Raw genomic sequence first — 27,162 nt, forward strand, 5'->3', positions numbered from 1 at the left:
ACCAGTAAAGTGTAGTGTTGAGGTATTGTTAAAGGTAGACTCAGTGAAATGATGTTGCCACGAGCAGCACCGGACATATTACGATGAGCAAGATGCAAGACTTCGCTCCCACAGTCGCACACAGGATCTGCGCATGTACACGGGCTCGCTTCACACTTTTACAACATTGTAGCCACAGGACCAAAACAGCAGAGAAGTTGAGCCTCGCACTTCAGCGCTCTTAGTTGTTGCGGAAATTGACCCACTATGCTGTTTACTTTATGTCATATCGCTGACTCTACTTTCAAAATGGTAGGTACTGACCAGTAAGGTGTTCCTACGAAGGAGTTGGCAGGAGAGGCGATTGAGGCAGAGCCGAAGTCTGCCAGTTTGACCAGGCCTGGCTCAGTTAGCAGGATGTTTCCAGCTTTCACATCTCTGGAGAGAGAGAAAAAATAAGCGATGACACGTCAAACAGGGTTAGAATAGGGTGGTGGGATATGGTTCAGAGTGATATGGGCTACTTTAGGTGTATTAGCTACCTCTTGGAAGTGCACTGGCGTCTGTCTTTTTCATGCATATGCTTGTATATCCACCAGCCTCTAATGTGGTGTGCATATGACAATGTGACTTTATAGTGACGCGTTTAAAAACAGGAAGAAAGGGAAATATTGTCTCACTGTCGGGTTGAAATGCAAATAACTCAAGCTTGCTGAGACGAGAGCTCAGCTGAAAAGTGAGAGGAGCACACATTTATTTAGACCTTTCCTTGAGCTCAGCTGAACAGTGAGAGGAGCACACATTTATTTAGGTCTTTCCTTGAGCTCAGCTGAACAGTGAGAGGAGCACACATTTACAGTGCCTTGCGAAAGTATTCGGCCCCCTTGAACTTTGTGACCTTTTGCCACATTTCAGGCTTCAAACATAAAGATATAAAACTGTATTTTTTTGTGAAGAATCAACAACAAGTGGGACACAATCATGAAGTGGAACGACATTTATTGGATATTTCAAACTTTTTTAACAAATCAAAAACTTAAAAATTGGGCGTACAAAATTATTCAGCCCCTTTACTTTCAGTGCAGCAAACTCTCTCCAGAAGTTCAGTGAGGATCTCTGAATGATCCAATGTTGACCTAAATGACTAATGATGATAAATACAATCCACCTGTGTGTAATCAAGTCTCCGTATAAATGCACCTGCACTGTGATAGTCTCAGAGGTTCGTTAAAAGCGCAGAGAGCATCATGAAGAACAAGGAACACACCAGGCAGGTCCGAGATACTGTTGTGAAGAAGTTTAAAGCCGGATTTGGATACAAAAATATTTCCCAAGCTTTAAACATCCCAAGGAGCACTGTGCAAGCGATAATATTGAAATGGAAGGAGTATCAGACCACTGCCAAGACCTGGCCGTCCCTCTAAACTTTCAGCTCATACAAGGAGAAGACTGATCAGAGATGCAGCCAAGAGGCCCATGATCACTCTGGATGAACTGCAGAGATCTACCGCTGAGGTGGGAGACTCTGTCCATAGGACAACAATCAGTCGTATATTGCACAAAGCTGGCCTTTATGGAAGAGTGGCAAGAAGAAAGCCATTTCTTAAAGATATCCATCAAAAGTGTCGTTTAAAGTTTGCCACAAGCCACCTGGGAGACACACCAAACATGTGGAAGAAGGTGCTCTGGTCAGATGAAACCAAAATTGAACTTTTTGGCAACAATGCAAAACGTTATGTTTGGCGTAAAAGCAACACAGCTGAACACACCATCCCCACTGTCAAACATGGTGGTGGCAGCATCATGGTTTGGGCCTGCTTTTCTTCAGCCGGGACAGGGAAGATGGTTAAAATTGATGGGAAGATGGATGGAGCCAAATACAGGACCATTCTGGAAGAAAACCTGATGGAGTCTGCAAAAGACCTGAGACTGGGACGGAGATTTGTCTTCCAACAAGACAATGATCCAAAACATAAAGCAAAATCTACAATGGAATGGTTCAAAAATAAACATATCCAGGTGTTAGAATGGCCAAGTCAAAGTCCAGACCTGAATCCAATCGAGAATCTGTGGAAAGAACTGAAAACTGCTGTTCACAAATGCTCTCCATCCAACCTCACTGAGCTCAAGCTGTTTTGCAAGGAGGAATGGGAAAAAATGTCAGTCTCTCGATGTGCAAAACTGATAGAGACATACCCCAAGCGACTTACAGCTGTAATCGCAGCAAAAGGTGGCGCTACAAAGTATTAACTTAAGGGGGCTGAATAATTTTGCACGCCCAATTTTTCAGTTTTTGATTTGTTAAAAAAGCTTGAAATATACAATAAATGTCGTTCCACTTCATGATTGTGTCCCACTTGTTGTTGATTCTTCACAAAAAAATACAGTTTTATATCTTTATGTTTGAAGCCTGAAATGTGGCAAAAGGTCGCAAAGTTCAAGGGGGCCGAATACTTTCGCAAGGCACTGTATTTAGGCCTTTCCTTGAGCTCAGCTGAACAGTGAGAGGAGCACACATTTATTTAGGCCTGTACTTGGGGAGGCATACAATCTCAATTAATTTATGTGGTGAATAAATATACTTATTTCTTTCCTTTCGGTTTCAGAACTTTTAACATGATAAAACAGTAATGTTTGTCTTTATGGGCCATGGTGGTAAAATGATAAAGGTTTCACATAACATTCTCCGTAAGTGATGTTCAAGAAAAGGGCCTGTTGGAATGCACATTGAAATACAGATTAGGGTTGGCAGATGACAACTCTAAGAATGTTCTCTCTGATGAGTTCATTATTACTTAACAATGAGACCAGAGGCACCACATATCTCGTCTCAGCAAGAGCTCAAACGTGTTTAAATGTTTATTTTTTATTTTTATTTATTTATTTTTCTTATTCCCACCTTTATTTAACCAGGTAGGCCCAGTTGAGAACAAGTTCTCATTTACAACTGCGACCTGGCCAAGATAAAGCAAAGCAGTGAGACAAAAACAACAGAGTTACACACGGGATAAACAAACGTACGGTCAAAAACACAATAGAAAAATATATGTACAGTGTGTGCAAATGTAGTAAGGTTAGGGAGGTAAGGCAATAAATAGGCCATAGTGGCGAAATAATTACAATTTAGCATTAACACTGGAATGATGGATGTGCAGCTGATGATGTGCAAGTAGAGATACTGGGGTGCAAAAGAGCAAAAAATATAATAATATGGGAATGAGGTAGTTGGATGTGCTATTTACAGATTGGCTGTATACAGGTCCAGTGATCGGTAAGCTGCTCTGACAGCTGATGCTTAAAGTTAGAGAGGGAGATATAAGACTCCAGGTTCAGTGATTTTTGCAATTCAATTCCAGTCATTGGCAGCAGAAAACTGGAAGGAAAGGTGGCCAAAGGAGGTGATGGCTTTGGGGATGACCAGTGAAATAAACCTGCTGGAGCGTGTGCAATGGGTGGGTGTTGCTATGGAGACCAGTGAGCTGAGATAAGGTGGTGATTTACCTAGCAAAGACTTATATATGACCAGTGGGTTTGGCGACGAATAAGGGCCAGCCAACGAGAGCATACAAGTCGCAGTGGTGGGTAGTATATGGGGCTTCGGTGACAAAACGGATGGCACTGTGATAGACTACATCCAATTTGCTGAGTAGAGTGTTGGAGGCTATTTTGTAAATGACATCGCCGAAGTCAAGGATCAGTAGGATAGTCCGTTTTACGAGGGTATGTTTGGCAGCATGAGTGAAGGAGGCTTTGTTGCGAAATAGGAAGCCGATTCTAGATTTAATTTGGGATTGGAGATGCTTAATGTGAGTCTGGAAGGAGAGTTTACAGTCTAGCCAGACACCTAGGTATTTATAGTTGTCCACATATTCTAAGTCAGAACCATCCAGAGTAGGGATGCTAGGCGGGCAGGAGGGTGCGGGCAGCAATCGTTGAAGAGCATGCATTTACTTTTACTAGCATTTAAAAGCAGTTGGAGGCCACAGAAGGAGTGTTGTATGGCGTTGAAGCTCATTTAAAAGTTTGTTAACACAGTGTCCAAGGAAGGGTCAGATGTATACAGAATGGTGTCGTCTGCGTAGGAGGTGGATCAGAGAATCACCAGCAGCAAGAGTGATATCATTGATATACAGAGAGAAGAATAGGCCCAAGAATTGAACCCTGTGGCACCCCCATAGAGACTGCCAGAGGTCTGGACAACACTGAGCTCTATCTGAGAAGTAGTTGGTGAACCAGGCGAGTCAGTCATTTGAGAAGCCAAGGCTATTGAGTCTGCCGATAAGAACGCGGTGATTGAGTCGAAAGCCTTGGCCAGGTCGATGAAAACTGCTGCACAGTACTGTCTTTTATCTATGACGGTTATGATATCATTTAGGACCTTGAGCGTGGCTGAGGTGCACCCATGACCAGCTTGAAAACCAGATTGCATAGTGGAGAAGGTACGGTGGGATTCAAAATGGTCGGTGAACTGTTTGTTAACTTGGCTTTCGAAGACTTTAGAAAGGCAGAGCAGGATGGATATATGTCTGTAACAGTTTGGGTCTAGAGTGTCCGCGGCAGCTTTCTAATCTTTAGGGATCGCAGGCGATACGAAAGAGAGGTTGAACAGGCTAGTAACAGGGGTTGCAACAATTTTGGCTGATAGTTTTAGAAAGAGAGGGTCCATACTGTCTAGCCCAGTTGATTTGTAGTGATCTTTCAGCTCTTTCAGAACATAAGCTGTCTGGATTTGGGTGAAGGAGAAGCGGGGGGTGGGGCTTATTTAAGATGTTGATGACAAACATTTTAACGAGGGGGAAGATGGAAGACAGGTAGACCGGAAGCTCACCTGTGAATCATATTATGGGAATGGAGGTAAGCCAGTCCTAGCAAGGCACCGTGGGTTATGGCAGCAATTTCAACCTCTTGGAGCGGTTTCTTATGAACTAGAAAGGAGGGTACAAAGAAGAGAAAAATACATCAAGGGGGAAAACCGTCAGTGCTATCTAGAGACACAAGCAATCTGCCCTTCCTGATATGACACACAACAACAAACCCCAGAAGCATCTGTTAAATGTGTAAAGTCTAACAGGGTTGGGATAAAAGGGTTATAAAACACATTCCCGGTGGGTGGATTGCTGCTCTGAAAGCCTGGCCCCAGATCTGTTTGTGCGGTCTTACCAACTTGATGACAATATGAGTTGGCAAGACAGCACAAACAAATCTGGGACCAGGCTAGCAGAGCAACGCCTTAGAGTCAAAGGAAGCAGAACTACAGTGGAGGAATTTCAGAAGTGCTTCACACACACAAAAATAGGTCAAAACCAGCCAACTGTCATGGCTGTTTAAAACAGTTTCCATGACAGCCAGGAAGGGACACAAACAGAAGTGCTAAATATATCACGTAGGTCAAGGTGCGGAATGTTTGGAGACCCTGAACAGGAACATTCACAGTGGAATATTACACACCCTGTTTAGAGATAAAAGGTTCCTTGCTTACCATGAATGTTGCATTACTAATGGGTTTATAAAGCACATGCTCAAAAAGAATCCCGATATTCTCATTGCGATTTTGTAACTTCTCTTTGAATTAACTGTGTGTGTTTAGGTGAATAAGTATGTGTGTGTGTTTGTGTGTGTGTGCGCTGGATGTGTGTTTACTACTCACCCTCTAGTAAATCTGATGCGGAGCCTAGGCAGTACTCCATCACCAGCTGGAAGAGACAGAAAGGTCATAGGTCAGAGACAAGTGGACACCCAAAAACACACACAAGATTAAGAGTTGCCTCCTTAAACAAATGACCAACAACCCCAAATATCTATTATATAATGACTCAGACAAAAACAAGGAAGGCCTCATTTATTACCATCATAGCAGAGGTGGTGGAAACTAAAAATAAGAGAAAGTGCTGTCAAGTGCAAAGAGATTTTCCTAACGACTTTTACACTGGAAGTGGTTGGTGCATATTTTAAAAGGTCATGACATAAACCATGTTGTAAAAGGGAGGTTTTAGAGAAGGAGACAAATGGTGAAAGACAGAGAATCAGAGAAACTATGCAAAAGAGGGATGAGAGAGAGACAAAAATGGGAAAGGTAGAAAATGGTGAGACCGAGAGAGAAAGAGAATGAGCGAGATTATGAGAAAGAGTCAGAGTGAGAGATGAAAAGAAAGAAAGAGTTGAAAGAAAGATAGAAGCAGCCTGATGAAGAGGGGGGGGGGAAGTGGTTTCCCTGGCAGCTCTGCCACACTCCACTGACCCAGGCAGTGTTATCCTTCAAGTAGCAGCCTTTGTACTCAATGGTGTTTGGATGGCGCAGCTGTTCCAAAAACTTGACCTCCTTAATGATGTCCTGCCATTTCTGAGGAGAGAAGGAGGGAGAGAATGAGAGAGAGAGTGTGTAAGAGTCAACAACATCAACACATCTGCAAAGAGCCCCATTCACAGCATGTTGGCCCTGACATATTGGCCAGGGCAGTGGGTTTATGGATAGGTCAGTTCCATTTACACAAGAGAGGAGGACCCCAACCCAAGGCCTTGTGGATCGCAGGGAATGTTGAACCTCTGTTTAAAGCCCTTAGGTGTGACCATAAAGTGGCCAGAGTGGGAACAGTGTGTAATTTCAAAGTGTTTGTCTTAGTTGTTCTCATCTCATTTGACCTCTGCTACAAGGCCTAAGCTGTGACCATTCCAGTGGCCAGGTTGTGATTTCAAAAATACCGAGTTGTGACCATCATAGCAGCCAGAGGAAGGGACTGCCCATGGGATGTTGAACCTCCGTTTCAAGTCCTGAGTTGTGACCGTCCCATTGGCCATAGAGGGAAGAGTTTGAGAGGGAGTTCAAAACATTTGTATTAGTTGTCCTCTCATCTTGTTTAACCTCTGTTTCAAGGCCTGAGGTGTGACTGATAAAGCAGACAGCGTGCTAAATTAGTTCATCTTGTGTTTAAAGTGAGTAAAAGGCTGCAGTCCTCTCACCTCGGTGGTCTGTTTGCCATTGTAGGACATCTTCTTGATGGCCACCACCTCGTTGGAGTAGGAGTTTCTGGCCTGAGGGAGAGTAGAGGGCAGTGAGAGTAGGCAAGAGAGAGGAGAGGAGGGGAGTGAGTGAGAGGAGGGAAAAGAAATGGAGAGCGAGAGAGAGAGAGCGAGAGAGAAAGGTGAATGTGAGAACAGGCATTTCTCGTAGAAACACACAGCTGTAGTCTGGATACAGGATATAGGCCTATATTTAACAGCTGGCTAGAATCCAGTTGGTAGCCAAAAACTGGTAAAAGTGGGTCATATGACTGAGATGTAGCCACTCTCTATATATGGCTCTGAGTCAAATGAGGGTAAATGGGAAACAAGAATCCACTGTCTCCTCAAAAGATGGCAATACTAAACATATGTAGGAAACTCCCTGTAGTTACAAATATGAGCATAGACGAAAACAAGCATAGAGGAAACAAGCAACTCAACAGAGAAGCTAGCTGGCTAGGTACTTAACCACACAGTAATTAGCACATTGCGCGTGTTAAAACCCCTAAGGCTTTTAGAACACCTGGATGACTTCCTCATACAAACGTTGATGGTGCCTCATTCCATTTCAGTAATTTCCCCCCATACACATGCCTTTGGTCAGAAGGAATGTGAATGCATAGTAGAGCTATGAGCTAGCCACAGCAGCTAGCAAACACTTGCAGATAGCTATCCTAGTAGCTCACAGCAGGTAAAGAAGTGTATCAATTACCAAAAAGGCACCAGGATTTCATACTAGCCAGCCAAATCAGCCAGACAAGACTGATGGCCTCATCATGTGGCATGCTGACATACAGTACCATAGCCATATAAATAGAATTACTAGAATGGGCAAATCCCTTCAGACTATGGCAATTTGACTGGAACATTTTAAAGGGCTACTCTGGGATTGGTATATCCATTTTGGAATGTTAAATTATTGATACACAGCCATTGACCTCGAATCCAGATTGCCACTTTAAAACCCATTTCCCATTCTAATAAGTATATTTCTATGAATGTAGCCTTGTCCGGTATATGACTGGACTTAGAGGAGCACTAATGCCAGTCAACCAGGCCAGGTAAAATCTCCTGCCTGCCCTACTATCTATCCATCCAGCCATCCATCACCAGCTGGCCTCGCCACTTAACGCGCAGAACAGCTGTCTTAGGAGGAAAGGCTTCCGTTTATCCCTCTCCCCCCAGCCTTGCATATGGACAGGCTGGGGGATGGAGGAGGGAGGAGGGGGGGAAGGGATGTTGGAGGTGGAAAGAAAGGGGTGGGGGAAAAGGATGGATGGAGGAAGGGTTGAAAGAAAGAGGACGGAGGGAGGGAGGGGAGGAGGAAAAGGAGGAGAGGGCTAGAGGGAGGGATGAGAGGGGAGGAGGAGGATGGAGGGATTGGTGCTAGCAGATTCATCCTCCCCTCTCTCCCGCTCTGCGTTGATTTAGATTTAAAGGCCTTCTGTCATTAGTGACGACCAGATTAAGAAATGCGGCAGAGACAGAATTTAACAGAAATGGCAGCAGAGTTATTATTAGACAACCTTGAGAGAGCGAGTGATCTTGTCCCTGGACTCTGACATCTATAGCCACAGACAGCTAGACTGGGTGTCTAACATGATCCTGACAGTGAATAGTAGGGATTGCACTCACCCAATGCATATAACACACACACTGACCAGGGCCAGTCCTGGACTAAATAGCACTTTCAATTGACAATCACCATGAAAGCATTTCCATTGGTTGAGAAATTTAAATGAAATAGGCCCTGTTCAATAGTTGGCCAATAACTTCAAATACTATCTAAGTACTAAATGTATTGTGAAAATTATTTCAGTAATGCCTAGTTAAAAAGACTTGCCTAGCTAAATGAAGATTACATTTAAAAAATAAAATGTTTTAATTAAAATTTCCGAAATGTAAATTTCTGAGTTAGACATATCTCAATTTAGTATCCAGCCCTGAGATACTACTCACAAAGTAGACGGCCCCAAAGCTGCCATGGCCGATCTCATGCAGGTCACAGAAGACTTCCTCGGGGTCATCTTTGAAGAAGAGGTCGGCCAGCTCGGGGTCCTTCAGCGCTCCCTTCCGCGTGGACGAGGGCATGGTGGGCGGGGCTAGACGGTACCGCGGTTACCGCGATGTTCCACCTCACTGCAGCTGCTGCTCCTCATCCACGCGCCGGGCATTTACCATACCCACCTGGATGAGAGGAAACATACAGAGAGAGCGAGAGAGAGTTACTAGAATCTGCAATGTTTGTGACTAATGTTTACTGTAAAAATGTTATTATTTATTTCACTTTTGTTTATTATCTATTTCACTTGCTTTGCCAATGTACACATGTTTTCCATGCCAAAAAGTAGAGAGAGAGAGAGAGAGAGATGGTAATAAGTTAGGACGTAACCGTGCAGACAGACAGCATTTATGATCACTACCTGGATGGAAGACACACACACACACTATTTTAAATACTTTATGAATCCACAAATCATAATTCATACAATAACCATTCAAACATTTCAGGACAGGGATATCTGGACACCTAAGGAAACAGATAGCACCGTCTCCACACAACAATGCTGCCCATAACTGCTGACACCGAGTAGTAACTTGGTAGCTGCTTCGTCTTATGCAGGCCTGCTATCTGAAGGCCACGTACTATCAGCCTGTGAACATGGCCAGGACAGCGAGCTTGCACTGATAGCCGAGGCGTGACATGAGGGGCTGGTATTTAAGCAGCTTGTCAGGAAAGGCACGATCCATGTAGCAGACACACACACACACACACACACAGACACGTGTATGATGGAGTTACTGGAGGCCTACACACAACAGAGAGATTGTAAATGTAATCAGGACCTAAAGACCAACACAAACATGCACATACACACAGACTGATCAAGAGACTCGGTACAACCTTGTCTGCTCCAATATCCTACTCATCCCCATATAACCTGATTCTTTCTAGGAATTACAAGCTGAATGTGTGTGTATGTCACATGAACAGTTGGCAGGGTAGAGGGGGCAGAAGAAGATGGTAAGGCATGGACTGCTCACCAAGCAGAAGCAGAAGATCAGACACACAGTTGGAGGAAAATACACACATGCACACACACACACTCACAGACCCACACAAACTGGACATCTCGATCACCGTGAGTCATTGGTGCATCACTTCCACACATGCGCACACACACTGACACACTCGGATGCACAGGCTAGCAGCAGCAGGTATGGCTGTTGTGAGTCACCAGACTGCAGCTGGGCCATCAAACATGTGACATAAAGCCTGAGCTTTGTTCCAGTTAGTGACACACCAATGACTGTATATATAAATGAACAATGCCATCGATCATGTGACACCATTCCTCCCATGTGAAAACTCAATAGCGCAATGAAGCCAAATTAAGTCAGTTAACATCTCATGGAGACTTAACATGCGCAGTTTGAGCTACTCCAGGAAGTGACGTTGCAGGCTAGCTCACTGCTGCCCCCTCTCATTGAGTAACTAAAGTTGAAGGCCGACTGGGGTACTGCAGGCTGGTATTTGCAACTAAATTATCCTTATAACTTCTGTGTTCAATTTTAAAATAAATCGGTTCAAGGACATACACCTGGAGTATTTAAAGCAATTATTGGTACCATGATTGTATTCGATTAATTGTTTTAATTTACACAAAGATTTACTTTTTTTCCATTCACTATAATTGGGGATCCTGTTTTCTGCTAACAATGCCTGCAGTACTGCGGTCAGCCTTCAACATCCATGACTTCCATGGGAGAACCCCTAATCTCATTGGAGGGAGGGACGGACGGACACACAGACAGAGAGCAGAGGGCCACATGATTACGCACATACACCTTTCTTTTTTTTTTACACAGGCAGAAAAACACGGTGTACACAGGCAGAAAAACACGGTGTACACAGGCAGAGACAGGAACACACAGACACTCAACATCGTCATCATAACTCTTTAATAAGAAGAAACTCGTGAGAATTATGTCTTCTTTCCAGATACAAAAATATATCAAAAACCTTGTTACCACTGTAGGGGGTTTACGTTAGTTTCAAGTTACATTGTTTTGTCCTTGTCGCCTCCTTTATTATTATTATTATTTGAATTTCATTTTTAAATGGGTATTAAATGGATAATTGCAAACACCTGGTGTCCCAGGTCAAAATCAGTCCCTGATTAGAGAGGAACAATGAAAAAATGCAGTGAAACTGTCTTCGAGGTCCAGAGTTGAGTTTGAGGGCGTTACGGTGTGAAAAACAAGATGGGATATGTAGGAAGTATCCATAATAAAATCAAATTGTAGGAAGTATCCATAATAAAATCAAATTGTAGGAAGTATCCATAATAAAATCAAATTGTATTTGTCACATCCGTGGAATACTTACAGTGAAATGCTTACTTACAAGCCCTTAACCAGCAATGCAGAAATTTTTTTTAAAAAATGAAATAATAAAAAATTAAGGAGCAACAATAAAACAACAGTAGTGAGGCTATATTCAGGGGGTTCCGGAACAGAGTCAATGTGCGGGGGCACCGGTTAGTCGAGGTAATTGAGGTAATATGTACATGTAGGTAGAGCTAAAGTGACTATGCATGGTTAATAAACAGAGAGTAGCAGCTGCATAAAAATGGGGGGGGCCTTCCTCTGACACCGCCTGGTATAGAGGTCCTGGACGACAGGAAGCTTGGCCGTACGCGGTTGGAGGCCGAGCAGTTGCCATACCAGGTGGTGATGCAACCATCCTCCCGATGGTGCAGCTGTAGAACCATTTGAGGATCTGAGGACCCATGCCAAATATTTTCAGTCTCCTGAGGGGGAATAGGCTTTGTTGTGCCCTCTTCTCGATGCATGACAGCCTGCGTACAAGGGCTCTAATGTGTACATTACAATACTGTGCATTGTGTTAGATTCTTGCTATACACTCAAAACATGATGGGTTCAAAAATATCCTCTCAGTTTTTTGAAGAACCTTAAGGTTCTTGGCACTGAAAATTGCCCCCAAAAAGGTTATTCCAAGAACCCTATAGGAGGTGGGGTTCATCAAGGAACATCCTTAGTTGGTGGGGGTTCTTGCAGGAACCTAACTGCCCAACTGAAATATTTGGATTTGAAGTTGAAAGAACAACAGGCGCAGGCACTTAACTGAACATTTGTAAGATCTCCTCAATTTAAGGTTAAGGTTTGTCCCATGTCTAAATGGATATTGTTTTATGATGATACCATCTATCTTTTTATATTTGTGCCAATCTTTCTAAAAAATAGAAAAAGGACACAATTCAATGGATATCAACCAACAAAGAGGTAAGAATATGTAGGCTATAAGAATGTGTTGAAGGCTAGCTGTATTGGGTGAGGATGACTGAACTGCTCACTTTTGTGTCTGTAGGTATACAGACGAGGAGGCATACAAAAGGTATGTCTATTGGTATGTTATGCAGATCACATTTACCTTATCCCATAGGCCTCTACATTATGGACAAGGTGAAAAACATTATCAAAACATACATTTTTTTTCATTCACAAGGTATGAATGCTGTCGTGTGCATATTTTGTTAATGATCTGCATAATTACTATTTTTGGGATTCACAGACTTCACCCTCCCTACACCTCTGATGAATATAACAGGAAGCCTGTTCGATTCACCATGCACTGCAAAAATCATTATGGCTATGGATGAGGAGAACATCAATAGCAACACACCAGTAGATTTACCCATTGGACTTGGGGCCCTGCTGGGAGTTTACCTCATACTTGGATTTTTTATTCTGCTTTGCCACTAAAATCATTAAACACTGACAACTAAAATATTGTGTTATTGATATTAGTGTTATGCATATTACTATGAATAATAATAATAACAATAATAATTAGGTGAAGGGGCTAGTTCAAAAATGAACCGCAAAAGATTATTCAAAAGGTTCTTTGAGGACCCATTAAAAGGGTTCTTTGAAGAACTTATAGGGGTTCCCCCACAGTTTCAATTTGAAGAACCCCTAAAGGATACACAAGGAACCTTTGCTTTTTTAGAATGAAGCGTTACTCTGTTAAACTAAAGTTCAGTTCACACATACAACTTACATAATCACTGCTTTGAAAAATATGGGTTAAACGTTTTTTAAAACATTGATTCATTCCACCACTGATATCAGAGTTAGGAATGGGTAAACTACTGGCAACTTCTCAGTTCATGGTCAGATTGTTCTGAATGAAATAGGCGCCATGTTTCTTACTGGCCTCCGCTGTTATAGACCTTACATAGAACGATAAATACACCCTTTAGCTATAGAAAAACATAATGTATTCAAACATCCTGCAATCGTTCACTGGCCCTTCCGACATGCCAACAGGGAAAACACACTGTGTGTGTGTGAGTGTGAGTGAGTGAGTGAGTGAGTGCGGAGACCGTGTTTTTGTTTCCATGATTATAGGCTTGACAGTGAATCCAAATAAAGTATTCCAAATGTGTGTGTGTGTGTGTGTGTGTGTGTGTGTGTGTGTGTGTGTGTGTGTGTGTGTCTCTTCATTGCATCATCCTGGTCGGTCTCCCCTCTCCTCCTGTTGAGCTCAAACCTCTCCAGCTTCAAATAAAACCTGACGTAAGCCCCCCGCTCAATCTGGATAGACAGCTTCCGCCAGATAAAAGAACACAGAGAGACAGAGACAGAGAGAGCGAGAGAGAGAGGTGAGATAGAGAGAAAATAAAGGAGAGAGAAGAGCGCACGAGAGAGAGCATCAGTGATTTTACCCACGTGGTAGGGGTTTCAAAAGGTTTCAAAGCCACTGAGTGCACAAAACATTCTGAACACCTTCCTAATATTGAGATGCACCCCTTTTTGCACTCAGAACAGCCTCAGTCGGGGCATAGACTCTACAAAGTGTGGAAAGTGTTCAACAGGGATGCTGGCCTATGTTGACTCTAATACTTCCTACAGTGTGTCATGTTGGCTGAATGTCCTTTGGGTGGTGGAGCATTCTTGATACACACGAGAAACTGTGGAGGGTGAGGATCCCAGCAGCGTTGCAGTTCTTGACACACTCAAACCAGTGCGCCTGGCACCCACTACCATACCCCGTTCCAAGGTACTTCAATCTTTTGTCTTGCCCATTCACACAATCCATGTCTCAATTGTCTCAAGACTTCCTTCTTTAACTGGTCTTTTAGACAGATTTAACAAGTGACATGAATAAGTGATCATACCTTTCACCTGGATTCACCCAGTCAGTACTAATGTTTTGTCCACTCAGTGTAAATGAGTGTGATAGAAGGAGAGAGGGGAGAGGGTCCGAGATAGAAAAGGAGAAAATTAATAAGCCACATGCTCACTCAAGGGACACTTCACTTCCCTCTCTCTTCCCTTCTTTTTTGCTCTCCTCCTCTCCTTCTCAGTAGAAATGTGTGATATGACGCAACGAGGCAACAGGTTGTAACAGTGCTGTTGGGTTGGTTCAACAATTGCTTCCCTGTCCTCCCTCTACCCACTTACACCGCTTGGTGTGTGTGTGTTCGGGAATCATTTGAGGATCTATGAATGCCGTTATGCTAAGGGAGGTGTTTAGGGAAGCGGTTTAGATTAGTGTGAGTGTGTGTGTGTGTGTGTAAATATGCTCACGTGTGTATGGGGGAGTGCACAAGCATGCATTTGGGTCCACGTGAATGAATGAGTGGGTGCATATAGTACAGAGCCTTCAGAAAGTATTCACACCCCCTTACTTGTTCCACATTTGTTGCGTTAGTCTGAATTTAAAATTGATTATTTAGATTTTGTGTCATTGATCTACACACAATACCGCGTAATGTCAGTAGAAATCTGTTTGTAGAACATTTTCGAAATTCATTAAAAAAATTAAGCTGAAATGTCTAGAGTGAATAAGTATTCAACCCCTTTGTTATGGCGTACCTAAATAAGTTCAGGAGTAAAAATGTGCTTAACAAATCACATAATAAGCTGCATGGAATCACTGTGTGTGCAATTATAGGGGTTAACATGATTTTTGAATGACTACCCCATCTCTGTACCCCACACAAACAGATAATTACAAGGTCCCTCAATTGAGTAGTGATTTTCAAGCACAGATTCAACCACAAAGACATTTTTCAATGCCTCGCAAAGAAGGGCACCGATTGGTAGATGTGTAAACATTTTTTTAAAAGCAGACACCGACTATCCCTTTGAGCATGGTGAAGCTATTAATTAGGCTTTGGATGGTATATCAATACACCCAGTCACTACAAAGATGCAGGCGTCCTTCCCAAATCAGATGCTTGAGAGGGATTTCACCATGAGGCCAATGGTGATTTGAAAACAGTTACTGAGTTTAATGGTCGTGATATGCGAAAACTGAGGATGGATCAACAAGGGCTGTGGCGGTCACGACATTTTGTAAGCCGGTTAATGTCATGCAAAAGTCAGTCGGTAACATGGTAATTCACCGTTAATTGACAAACATGTTTAGCATCCATGCATGTAAGCCTTTGGAACATTACATTTTTTTTTAAAAGTCTAACAAATCAATTGAATATACACCATCAAAATAAATCAACTTTATTTTAGGCAGGTCTAAAGAAACATGATATGAAAAGTGTCTTTCAGGAAGAACAGAATATGAGTTGGCCTACTGAATGTTATCTGGCTGTGCACCATGCCATAGGCTTGCTCACTTAGCAGACAAGATATGCTTAAGTTCCGTGCCATTCTTTTATATCATGTGGTTTTATATTAAGACAACGTATAATTGAGGTTAGCTGAATAAAATAGAAAGGATATTTGTGCGAGTGCACATATGAAGTGGTAAAAGTGGTCATTTGAAACAGCTCTTATATGCTAGATTTAGAGTTATTTGGCAACTTTAGCTGTGAATGATACAAACCTTAGAATGCCTTAGAAATCAAAAGGATATATGATATGGGTTACATGATGGGGCTGCACCCACTGTTCCCTTTCAAGTGATCACATTTTCACCCATCAGACTACTCTCAATTTAATCTAGTCTTTACTCATTTGTAAAAATAGTTTTGATTTAGAATGGCTCATTACCAAATGGGCAGGAGAAAAAATACAAGTCATCTGTTTGCACTGGAATGGCGGCCATTTTTAAATGTTTCACTCATGTCTGGAAGTCTATTCCGGTTAATTCCCTCAATGCATCAAGTACTGTTTGAGGAGCATGCAGCCTTCCATAGGCTCTCGAACCCTGTTCCTGCAGCTACCCAGTCCTTAATTTGGGAAACCAAGTTAAATCTGTTCAGGAACATCAACAGTAACATGTTTTTACAACAAAACATATTTCATTAAACTGTTGACAGCCCTCTTTCTGCCCGCTTTAGAAAGGAATGAGGGGAGAAGATGGAGACGCTCGGTGGTGAGATTTCATGTAGCTAAAAGGTAATGTGTCAGCATATAAATGAAAATATTTTAAAAATTCCCTTTTACTAGGCTATTCAAAATAAAAATACAAATTCACTTTAATTGTAGGCCAACTCTGAATTTGTTTAATTTAAGCTACCAATTATGTACCAAAGACTTCAAATCATTTTTTAAAATGTTTTTCTGCCATGCGTAATATGTCTTGGCTATGCATTGTGTAACAGCACAATCATTATTTTAATTCAGGTTTTATTTTGGACTTGGGCTTATATATAGGCCTATGATTATGCATAAACTATAATATGCATATAGTAGTTTTGAATTAATTATCAACCTTAAAAGGCTCTGTCCATTTCATGTGCTAGGCTTTGATATAACATCCACAACAACCATGTTTTACACTCAGTTTCAATCTGCTGTTGAACTTCTTTCTTCAAATTGATCAATCACAGTGAGGAGAGTTTTAAAAGCACATACTGTTTTAATGATAAGTGTTTGATGTGATTTTCAATTGCCTTTGCATTGATGTCAGAGTGGTTAGAGGGACAATCAAGCCCTGAGTACCAGGCCATTAGCTACCTGATGATCGTTAGCGAGTTGGATACTAATAACACGTGTCCAGAGTGCATAAAAGGAGATTACCGTGACTCAGTCATTTAGAATTTTACTGCGGTCATGACTCATGACTGCCGGTGTGGCGGTAATGCAACAGCCCTAGGATCAACAACATTGTAGTTACTCAACAATAATAATAAATGACAGAGTGAAAAGAAGTAATCCTGTACAGAATATAAATATTCCAAAACAAACAAATATTCCAAAACATGCATCCTGTTTGCAACAAGGCACTTAAGTAAAACTGAAAAACATGTGGCAAGGACTAGGGATTTTAAAAAAAATATATTTTATTTGACCTTTATTTAACTAGGCAAGTCAGTTAAGAACAAATGCTTATTTTCAATGACAGCCTAGGCGGTTAACTGCCTGTTCAGGGGCAGAACGACCTTGTCAGCCCGGGGATTTGTACCTTGTCAGCCCGGGGATTTGATCTTGCAACCTTTCGGTTACTAGTCCAAAGCTCTAACCACTAGGCTACCCTGGCGCCCCAGGTAGCCTAGATAAAAAGAAACGGAAGACAGCTAAGCAAAATCCTAGAGGAAAACCTGCTACAGTCTTCTTTTTAACCAACACTGGGAGACAAATTCACCTTTCAGCAGGACAATAACTTAAAACACAAGGCAAAATCTACACTGGAGATGCTTACCATGACAACATTGAATATTCCTGAATGACCTAAAGTTTTGACTTAAATTGGCATGAAAATGGCTTTCTTGCAATGATCAACAACCAACTTCACAGAGCTTGAAGATTAAACAAATCATAATAATTGGGAAATATTGTACAATCCAGGTGTGCAAAGCTCTTAGAGACTTACCCAGAAAGACTCCCAGCTGTAATCGCTGCCAAAGGTGTCTAACATGTATTGCCTCAGGGGTGTGAATACCCATCTAATCAATAAATATTTGTGTTTGATTTTTCATTCATTTTTAGTAAACATTGACAGAGTATTTTGTGTATATCGTTGTCCAAAAATTAAAACAAAAATCCCACTTTCTAAAAACAAAATGTAGAAAAGGTCAAGGGGAGAAATACTTTTTGAAGGCACTATATGTGTGCGTGGGTAGGCGTGTGGGTAAAGTGCGAGAGGGGGGAGGTAATGTAATTGCGATGGACTAGTTTATTAGAGTTATAATGATGATCGGGCGCACACACGTACGCACGCACACACACACACACACACCCTCCCATTACGAATATTCATAAACAGACATGCCCTCACATCTCCTCTTGCCCAAATACACATGAAAGCACGCACACAGTTGTTTCTCACGCTGCGAGTTCCCTGAGGTCCCTGCACTGCCATTACTAATTCATCTCTAAACGTGTTGCTATGAAAGACCACCATCAGGCTGCTGAATATTATATTCTATAGCTCTGCTCTGACATGCACACACGCATGGATGTGCGTGCACATACACATGCACCCATGCATGGCTACTCACACACATGCAGTAACACATATGCCAGAGCTCTTACTCCGCTGATAGCTGCCTGGTACAGTGAGATTGATGTAGATGGACTGGGTGAAAACACACTGAGGAGTTCTCTCTCTGTCTCATCTCCTACACTCGGCCAAACATGAACACTCTGAAGAGGATGCAATGGCTCTCTCTCTTTCTCACTCACTCCATCCCTCTCTTCTCCTCTGTTCCTCTCTCCATCTCTCTCAATGATTGTGTATTCCATTTGAACTCCTACGAGTGAGTTGAATGCGAAGGCAGCGGGTTTAGCGGCTCACGGCCCTCCGCATTAAGGAATCAGGAATTATACAGACTGTGGGAATTCTTAACGGATTCAAACGCAGCCGGGGACTTGTAATAAAAGAAAAAGATAAACTTGGCAAATTGTGCGTTGAGATAACATATGGTGGGATAGATAGCGAGAGAGAGGAGAGAGGAGGAAGGAAGGAGAGAAAGAGTGAAAATTACTTCATGATACCATGACATAACAGAGTAGAATTAGGGCTTTTCATAGGGTATTCTACTATGGTATTTATTCCCATAGAGAATCACTTCACTTTATTAAAGCCATACTAATCAAGACAGACAGCCTTGGGACTCATCAGCCCTGGTGGCAGGTAGACTAGCAGCTAAGTGTCATTCCAGTAACCGAAAGGTTGCTGGCTCGAATTCCCAAGCCAACTAGTTGAAATATCTTGAGCAAGTCACTCTGGATAAGAGAGCATGTTAAATGACTGAAATGTAAAATGAGTACATGTGTTCTTGAAAATAACACACTTTAATACAGGGGTTCGGTCATTCAATCTCACACAGACACACATAGGGACACTCCCTCCCACTCCTTCCCTCCCCAGGACCCCCCCCCCCCCAGCGCTCTGCCTGGGCTCTGCACTACTCTGACTCAGCAGCCAGCTTTCTTCCGAGCGATATTGGTCTGTGTGTGTGTGTGTGTGTGTGTGTGTGTGGGGGGGGGGGGGGGGGAGAAAGAAAGCTTGCTTCTCTTCTCCCAGAGAAGAGTTGAATTCTGAGTGATTGGTTCACGAAGGAAGCAGCATCACGCCGGCTCTCGTATGTAGAGCAGCAAGAGATGAGCAACCATTACAGTCGCCTGCTTGGTACAATATGGAGGGAGCAGGCTTGATTGACAAAGGACTAAATGGTTCAAAGTGAATACATTTATTGATCAGAATGGATGGAATATTGATTTTGAGGACATGTTCTGACGGTTGACTCTGATGATTCCGGCACAGGCCACATACAGTACAGACTAGTCTGAATATAGGTTACCTGGAGGTGGCATTGGACAAAAATGTTCTACTAGTGCTAGACGACCACATTACCTTAGAAAGTGTATGAGGGGCTGCTGCTGTTCTCTGGGCTCAGAGTGGGTCTACAGCCCACTCCGCTGCTCCATGACTGGAACAGATGGGGGAAAACCTGAGGGAACACAGAATGGGAGAGGATATGCTTAAAGAATGTGGTCAAAAAACACTTTACATATCACATAGCTTAAATACAGTCAGACTCCTGATAAATGCATTGGCGCTTCGAAATGTTGTGAAATTGTTTGCACTTATCCAATGCGCACTTATCAAGGAGTTGGCTGTATAGCCTAGTTGTGATTCTCCACAGACCTGCGTTCAATGAATATTTGAATGCATTTGGATATACACTGCTCAAAAAAATAAAGGGAACACTAAAATAACACATCCTAGATCTGAATGAATGAAATATCCTTATTAAATACTTTTTTCATTACATAGTTGAATGTGCTGACAACAAAATCACACAAAAATGATCAATGGAAATCAAATTTATAAACCCATGGAGGTCTGGATTTGGAGTCACACTCAAAATTAAAGTGGAAAACCACACTACAGGCTGATCCAACTTTGATGTAATGTCCTTAAAACAACTCAAAATGAGGCTCAGTAGTGTGTGTGGCCTCCACGTGCCTGTATGACCTCCCTACAACGCCTGGGCATGCTCCTGATGAGGTGGCGGATGGTCTCCTGAGGGATCTCCTCCCAGACCTGGACTAAAGCATCCGCCAACTCCTGGACAGTCTGTGGTGCAATGTGGCGTTGGTGGATGGAGCGAGACATGCTGTCCCAGATGTGCTCAATTGGATTCAGGTCTGGGGAACGGGCGGGCCAGTCCATAGCATCAATGCCTTCCTCTTGTAGGAACTGCTGACACACTCCAGTCACATGAGGTCTAGCATTGTCTTGCATTAGGAGGAACCCAGGGCCAACCGCACCAGCATATGGTCTCACAAGGGGTCTGAGGATCTCATCTCGGTACCTAATGGCAGTCAGGCTACCTCTGGCGAGCACATGGAGGGCTGTGCGGCCCCCCAAAGAAATGCCACCCCACACCATGACTGACCCACCGCCAAACCGGTCATGCTGGAGGATGTTGCAGGCAGCAGAACGTTCTCCACGGCGTCTCCAGACTGTCACATCTGTCACATGTGCTCAGTGTGAACCTGCTTTCATCTGTGAAGAGCACAGGGCGCCAGTGGCGAATTTGCCAATCTTGGTGTTTTTTGGCAAATGCCAAACGTCCTGCACGGTGTTGGGCTGTGAAGCACAACCCCCATCTGTGGATGTCGGGCCCTCATATCACCCTCATGGAGTAGGTGTCCGTTTCTGACCGTTTGAGCAGACACATGCACATTTGTGGCCTGCTAGAGGTCATTTTGCAGGGCTCTGACAGTGCTCCTCCTGCTCCTCCTTGCACAAAGGCGGAGGTAGCGGTCCTGCTGCTGGGTTGTTGCCCTCCTACGGCCTCCTCCACGTCTCCTGATGTACTGGCCTGTCTCCTGGTAGCGCCTCCATGCTCTGGACACTACGCTGACAGACACAGCAAACCTTCTTGCCACATCTCGCATTGATGTGCCATCCTGGATGAGCTGCACTACCTGAGCCACTTGTGTGGGTTGTAGACTCCGTCTCATGCTACCACTAGAGTGAAAGCACCGCCAGCATTCAAAAGTGACCAAAACATCAGCCAGGAAGCATAGGAACTGAGAAGTGGTCTGTGGTCACCACCTGCAGAACCACTCCTTTATTGGGGGTGTCTTGCTAATTGCTTATAATTTCCACCTGTTGTCTATTCCATTTGCACAACAGCATGTGACATTTATTGTCAATCAGTGTTGCTTCCTAAGTGGACAGTTTGATTTCACAGAAGTGTGATTGACTTGGAGTTACATTGTGTTGTTCAAGTGTTCCCTTTATTTTTTGAGCATTGTATATTATTTATATATATATTTTTTTACCTTTATTAAACTAGGCAAGTCAGTTGAGAACAAAATTCTTATTTCCAACGACGGCATACCCAGACGACACACCTATTATTTGAAAATACTCAAATACACAGAAAATAAGTATATAATCTATTTTAACCCAGATCTGATTTTCTCAAGTTGTTAAAGCAAACTATTCCTGCACATAGGGGAAACACTGGTTTTATTCTGCGTTGTTACAGCATTAAAAAAAATATATAGTTTTTTTAAATCGCAACCGAAAACCATGATTTAAAAAAAATAAGAATGGAACCGAAACGACCTCAAAAAGTACTAAATCACTCAGACTAGAGTATAGTGCAGTCCTATCATACACTGAGTTGACAGGTGGTGGAACATCCTCATCCATAAAGACACAAGAACAACCCCGTTCTGGCACCTAGCTAGAGTCTGGTCATGTTGTCAGTGGCCAAACACCACAACAACACGTTATGAACACCCACCCAGACAACATCAGCCAAGAGAAAATAGACTATTATTCAACCAAGGACCCCTGACCTCTTACTCAGAGAACTAGTTCCTCTTTTCTCCAAACGACTTATTACTGTTTGATACCACAAGCCTCAGGATAAGGTTTGGTGTAAAAAGATTGAAAAATAAAGGAAAGTGATGAAATTGTATTGTGCTTCTTGTGAGTGTTGCTGCATGATTTATAACAAAAACTGACGCAGGAGGCAGGAGCCTCTGGAAAGTTAAGCCCTCAACTCTTCTCCTCAGAGACAGTGAGAGAGAAAGAGAGAGGGGAGAAGAGGAGAGGAGGATAGTGGTCAAAGGGCAAGAGAGGGAACGAGGGCAAGAGAGGGAACGAGGGAAAGAGAGGGGGTCCTATATTGGGTGATGTAACTAACAGAGCTAGGTCAGAGAAGGCCTCGTAGCCAATGGCAGGAGATGGCCTTCAGACACTGTTATTGGTGTGTAATCGTGTGTGTGTGTGTGTGCGCGCGCGAGTGATCTATGAGCAGGACAGACAGTGTACCCGCACAGACGTCTTTCAGACACTTATTGGCTAACAGAGACACAGCCTGGCTGAATGTGTCTGAGTGAGGACAGATAGGAAAGAAAAATGGTGTGTGTGTGTCAGTGTCTTCGGTAGAGCCACAGAGACAGTGATTTTTTTTGACATGGCCTACTATGTGAATTGAAGCAATTGTTCACGAGATGGCTTGTTACACATTTTTTAGCTGGCACCTTGCATCTAAGACCACGGCACAGCTGTGCAAAAAATGTTATTTAACAGTGATAAAAAATGTGTTTAGGAAACTGCTTTTTTTTTAAAATTTTTTTTTACAATGAGTTACCAATTAAATAAAAAACACTATTTTGATCAAATGTTTTCATCAATTTCATCATGAGAATATAGATCCAACACAAATCTAGGGCCAACTGGTCATTAGTTTGATTTACTATCATTCAAACCGACAGGTCGTTCGTTTGATTGGCATCGTTGTCATCCAACCCCTCTGTGTAGTTAGTTCGATTGGCAATGTCCGTTTGGGCAGGTTGCTATGGGCAGGCAGGCACTGCTAGTGCTGCTGCTGACAGTGATAGTGCTGTCAATGGTGCTGAATATAGTGTGTCAATCATCGATACTCATCAAGCAGAAATACAGTCTACACTTGTAGCCTACTGCCAGGCCATTTTACAGAAAAGGCAATTATTGTAATCATAACTCTGACAATTTATTTATTTCAATCACTCACTAGATGATGCTATGCAAGCTCTTCCATTTTGCTAGCTGGAGAGACACCAAACCAGTTGCATTTCGTTTAGTTTGACTTGTTATTCGATTGACACGTCTTTGCATATTTTTTTATTTTATTTCACCTTTATTTACCCAGGTAGGCTAGTTGAGAACAAGTTATCATTTACAACTGCAACCTGGCCAAGAATAAAGCAAAGCGGTTCGACACACACAACAACACAGAGTTACACATGGAATAAACAAACATACAGTCAATAATAGAGTAATAGTCAATAATAATAATAATATATATATATATATATATATATATATATATATATATATATATATATATATATATATATAAAAAGTATGCTAAAGCATTATTTTGCCAGCATCAGAAAAGCTGTCTGTCCTGACACGTTCATATGGGCCAGTGGAGATCGCTATTCAAAATTGAAACAATGATGCAAAAGGTGAGGAGGCAAACAGCAACATTTGTACAAGCCCACGTTGTTGCAAACCAAATGTTAGGCTAGAAGTAAGGAGAAATAATGCTTTTCACAGTTGAGATCAAGTTAACAAATTGCCTGGCTGGGCTGATGGGACAGTGGATGCACAGGGATCATACTCACAGAAATACAGTAGCCTACCTGTTGTAAAACAGCTTTTTATTTAAAGCACGTCTTAAAATGCGTCTCAACCAATCACAAAGCTTGTTTTGACCAATGCTTGCTTTTTGACACACCTGTACCAACACATGATGTAGGCCTACAGTTGATTACAGCATGTACAAACATGGCAGTTAGCTCTCAGAGTCCTGTTTTGGTGATATCTGGGATTTTATAGAAGTGACTCATCTCAGATAGGGTGAATAACAACACACAGTCTCCTGCTACAAAGCAGAATATTTCAGATTTTCAGAGCAGTCTGAGCAGCTCACATCTCAACAGCTTAGTGACACTGAACATAATATGCCTACTCTATGAAGATTCACTACAAATCATGGGAGTTGAGCTAAAATAGATCTCATAAAACGCTCTAGGATCCATTTTGCCTTTTAGATCATGATGAATTCACAGAGGACCTGATCCTAGATCAGCACTACTACTCTGAAGCACTGCATTTATGAATACAGGCACTGCCCCACGACTTCTACCCAATAAAGGCCCACCTCTACAGTTCACTTTCCCTTTACAGTAATACACCTATACTATGAGTGACCGCTTCACCAGGGGTTAATATAGCTACTAATAGAGTGTGTGTGTGTGTGTGTGTGTGTGTGTAACTCGTTTCAATAAACTAGGTGTATGCCGCACGTCACTACTTCACAGGAGAGGCATTTTAACGCAAACATGAATTTTTTTATCAAAATGCTTTTTTAGGCAGCAATCCCTTCCGGAACGTTAACTTTCATGAATCTTAATAACAAACGTGAATTCCATCCATAAATACTAATAAAATTGTTAAATTGCAAACCTGGTTGGTTTAGCATGTAGAATGCTTTTGTAACGTGAGCTGTTCAGTATGTGCTTGCCAGTCCTTTCAACCACGCCGTTTTTGAAAGGTATAACATTAGCCATTGAGAACGACAAAAGTTTTGCTACATTCAGTGTGAACCGGAGTGACTTGACACAACGCTGGCCAAACAAGATGTAGCTACAAACAAAACAGAGTTAAATGGTTAGTCTGCCGTGAAGCGTTCATCCATGTATACAGGTAAGAGTCGAGCTACATTTCCAGTTAGAAGTCATTTTCATTGCAATGTAAAACGTACTGTTAGTTAACTAGCAAACGATAGCTTGCTGGCTCGCTAGCTAACGTTACTTGTATGATCTGTGTAGTAATATTATTCTAATCAGAAATCCATTTGCATTGCTAGTTATAGCCCAATGTTAGCTAGCTAATATTGAACCTAGTTTGTTAGCTTTGGCTACCTGCATATTCACACAACAGCTATGACAATCCGTTTGTATTGGTAGTAGTATGAGTTGGGATTATGCCGGTTCATTGTTTAGCTAGCTAGCTACATGTCTAAACAAGACCCCACTTTGGCCAGATTATTACATGACCCATCAAATTTGCCAGGTGTGTCTGGTGGTGATTAAGGATTTTCGATTGTACTTCATGAACGTGTGTACATGTCAAGACAATAGTGACCCATCCACTAAGCTAGATGGAGCTGGAGGGGGGTTATAGCATTTTCTTCACCCATCAATTTCAAGTGTGTCGGGTAAGCGTAATCTAATAATGATCAATAATTTATATCTGGACACTATGTTTTTGATATTGCAACCCATTTCACTGTACCGTTTACACCTTCTGTATCCTATGCATGTGACAGATAAACTAATTGATTTGATATAGCATGTGTTTACCACATGGCCTCATGTGAATCCTTAAATAGATGGGTGGGGTTAAGGCTTAAGAGGGTGTGAACGATGCTGAATGGGTGTAGACAAAAAAAAGAGCTCTCCAGTAGGTGTTCCAAAACATTCAAGGGCCATTTTCTCAAAAGTGGGGTGACAAGTTGATCAACATTCAAAGCAGAATTACTTTCCCATTGTTCCTCAACTGCAGTGTATGACATGTAACTTTCTAACTTTGAGTCTCTACTTTTATCCAATGTAAAAAATACAAATAAATATTTCAAATGTTCCTACATAAGACCAAATCAAGGCGGTCGGTCACATATATGATCCATCTAAGTGGCAATATGCAATACTCAGTCCTGGCCCAGCTAAAAAATGTAGCTGCTCTGGCAAGGCTCTAGGGACTGCTCCATGTTCTTTAACACCTCCCATGCAACACCTCGTCTCTGGGAGCATAGGCACTCACACACTCAATAATAAACACACACGGTCTCACTCACACAAACGTTAAACTTACCGGGCCACTATCCCCCTCCATCTCTCACCCTGAGCAAAGTGTAGTTGGATATTAAAAGCCATAGAGCTTCTTTAGGGTCAGAGAAAAGATGACCTCTCAATTCCAAGTTGAGGTCGTTTGTTGAGATCAATATGGCTGGGGTCATCATTTTGGAATACAGGGTGTTATCCTGTGCTTGTGCTGTGTGTGTTTGCATGTGTGAATAAGTGCAAGACTAGTCAAACGGATGCACAGTACACCCACATAGAACAATGTGATTGGCTGAATGCGGTGTGTGCAGGGTTTGTGTGTGTGAATGTGTAGTGTTTTAGTGTGTGTGAGTAAGTGCAAGACATGTCCTCAAACGTAGAGTACACACACAACATGAATGAAACAAACAAGCAAAGTGCCCTATCACTCCACACCCAATGGAGTAAATATTTAAACAATCACTCACAGCTAGTTTTACACATTCAGTTGAGAATGTGTCCCAGTGCCATTCACAGTGGATCATTACACATTTAAAGAATCGGGGAGGGTGAGAAGGGATGGAGGAGAGGGATTTAGAGAGAGAGAGAAGGGGAGGGGTATGGACAGATGGAAGGCAGAGGGAGAAAGTGGAGGAAGCGAGAGAGAGAGAGAGAGAGAGAGAGAGCGAGAGAGAGAGCGAGAGAGAGAGAGAGAGAGAGAGAGAGAGAGAGAGCGATATGGATGAAAAGGAGGCAGAAAGAGAAAAAAAAGACAGCGCCATCATACCTGATCAAGCACCTATGACAGGCAGGCAGCCGTAAACAGCTGAGTCAATAGGGAGTGACGTGTGAGGCGGGGTGCTACTATAATTACAGTGCTACTACAGTACTGCTGCTCCTCAT

The 27,162-nt window shown here is 42.5% G+C and overlaps 1 protein-coding gene across 2 annotated transcripts in view; it reads right to left on the bottom strand.

The window, feature by feature from the left end:
* The window catches only part of LOC139411196 (TAO kinase 3a), a 90,636-nt gene that overhangs the window by 24,855 nt on the left and 38,619 nt on the right, over positions 1-27,162 (bottom strand). For both annotated transcript variants that reach the window (XM_071157124.1, XM_071157125.1), the window contains exons 2-8: positions 19,772-19,868; positions 8,938-9,165; positions 6,937-7,008; positions 6,218-6,319; positions 5,627-5,672; positions 4,808-4,904; positions 304-417 (exon numbers count right to left, since the gene is read on the bottom strand). In XM_071157124.1, coding sequence (XP_071013225.1) covers positions 304-417; positions 4,808-4,904; positions 5,627-5,672; positions 6,218-6,319; positions 6,937-7,008; positions 8,938-9,069 — 563 coding nt within the window. In that variant the 5' untranslated portion in view covers positions 9,070-9,165; positions 19,772-19,868. The remainder of the gene's footprint in view (positions 1-303; positions 418-4,807; positions 4,905-5,626; positions 5,673-6,217; positions 6,320-6,936; positions 7,009-8,937; positions 9,166-19,771; positions 19,869-27,162) is intronic.

Source organism: Oncorhynchus clarkii, chromosome 6 (assembly GCF_045791955.1).
Source record: "Oncorhynchus clarkii lewisi isolate Uvic-CL-2024 chromosome 6, UVic_Ocla_1.0, whole genome shotgun sequence".
NCBI lineage: Eukaryota > Metazoa > Chordata > Actinopteri > Salmoniformes > Salmonidae > Oncorhynchus > Oncorhynchus clarkii.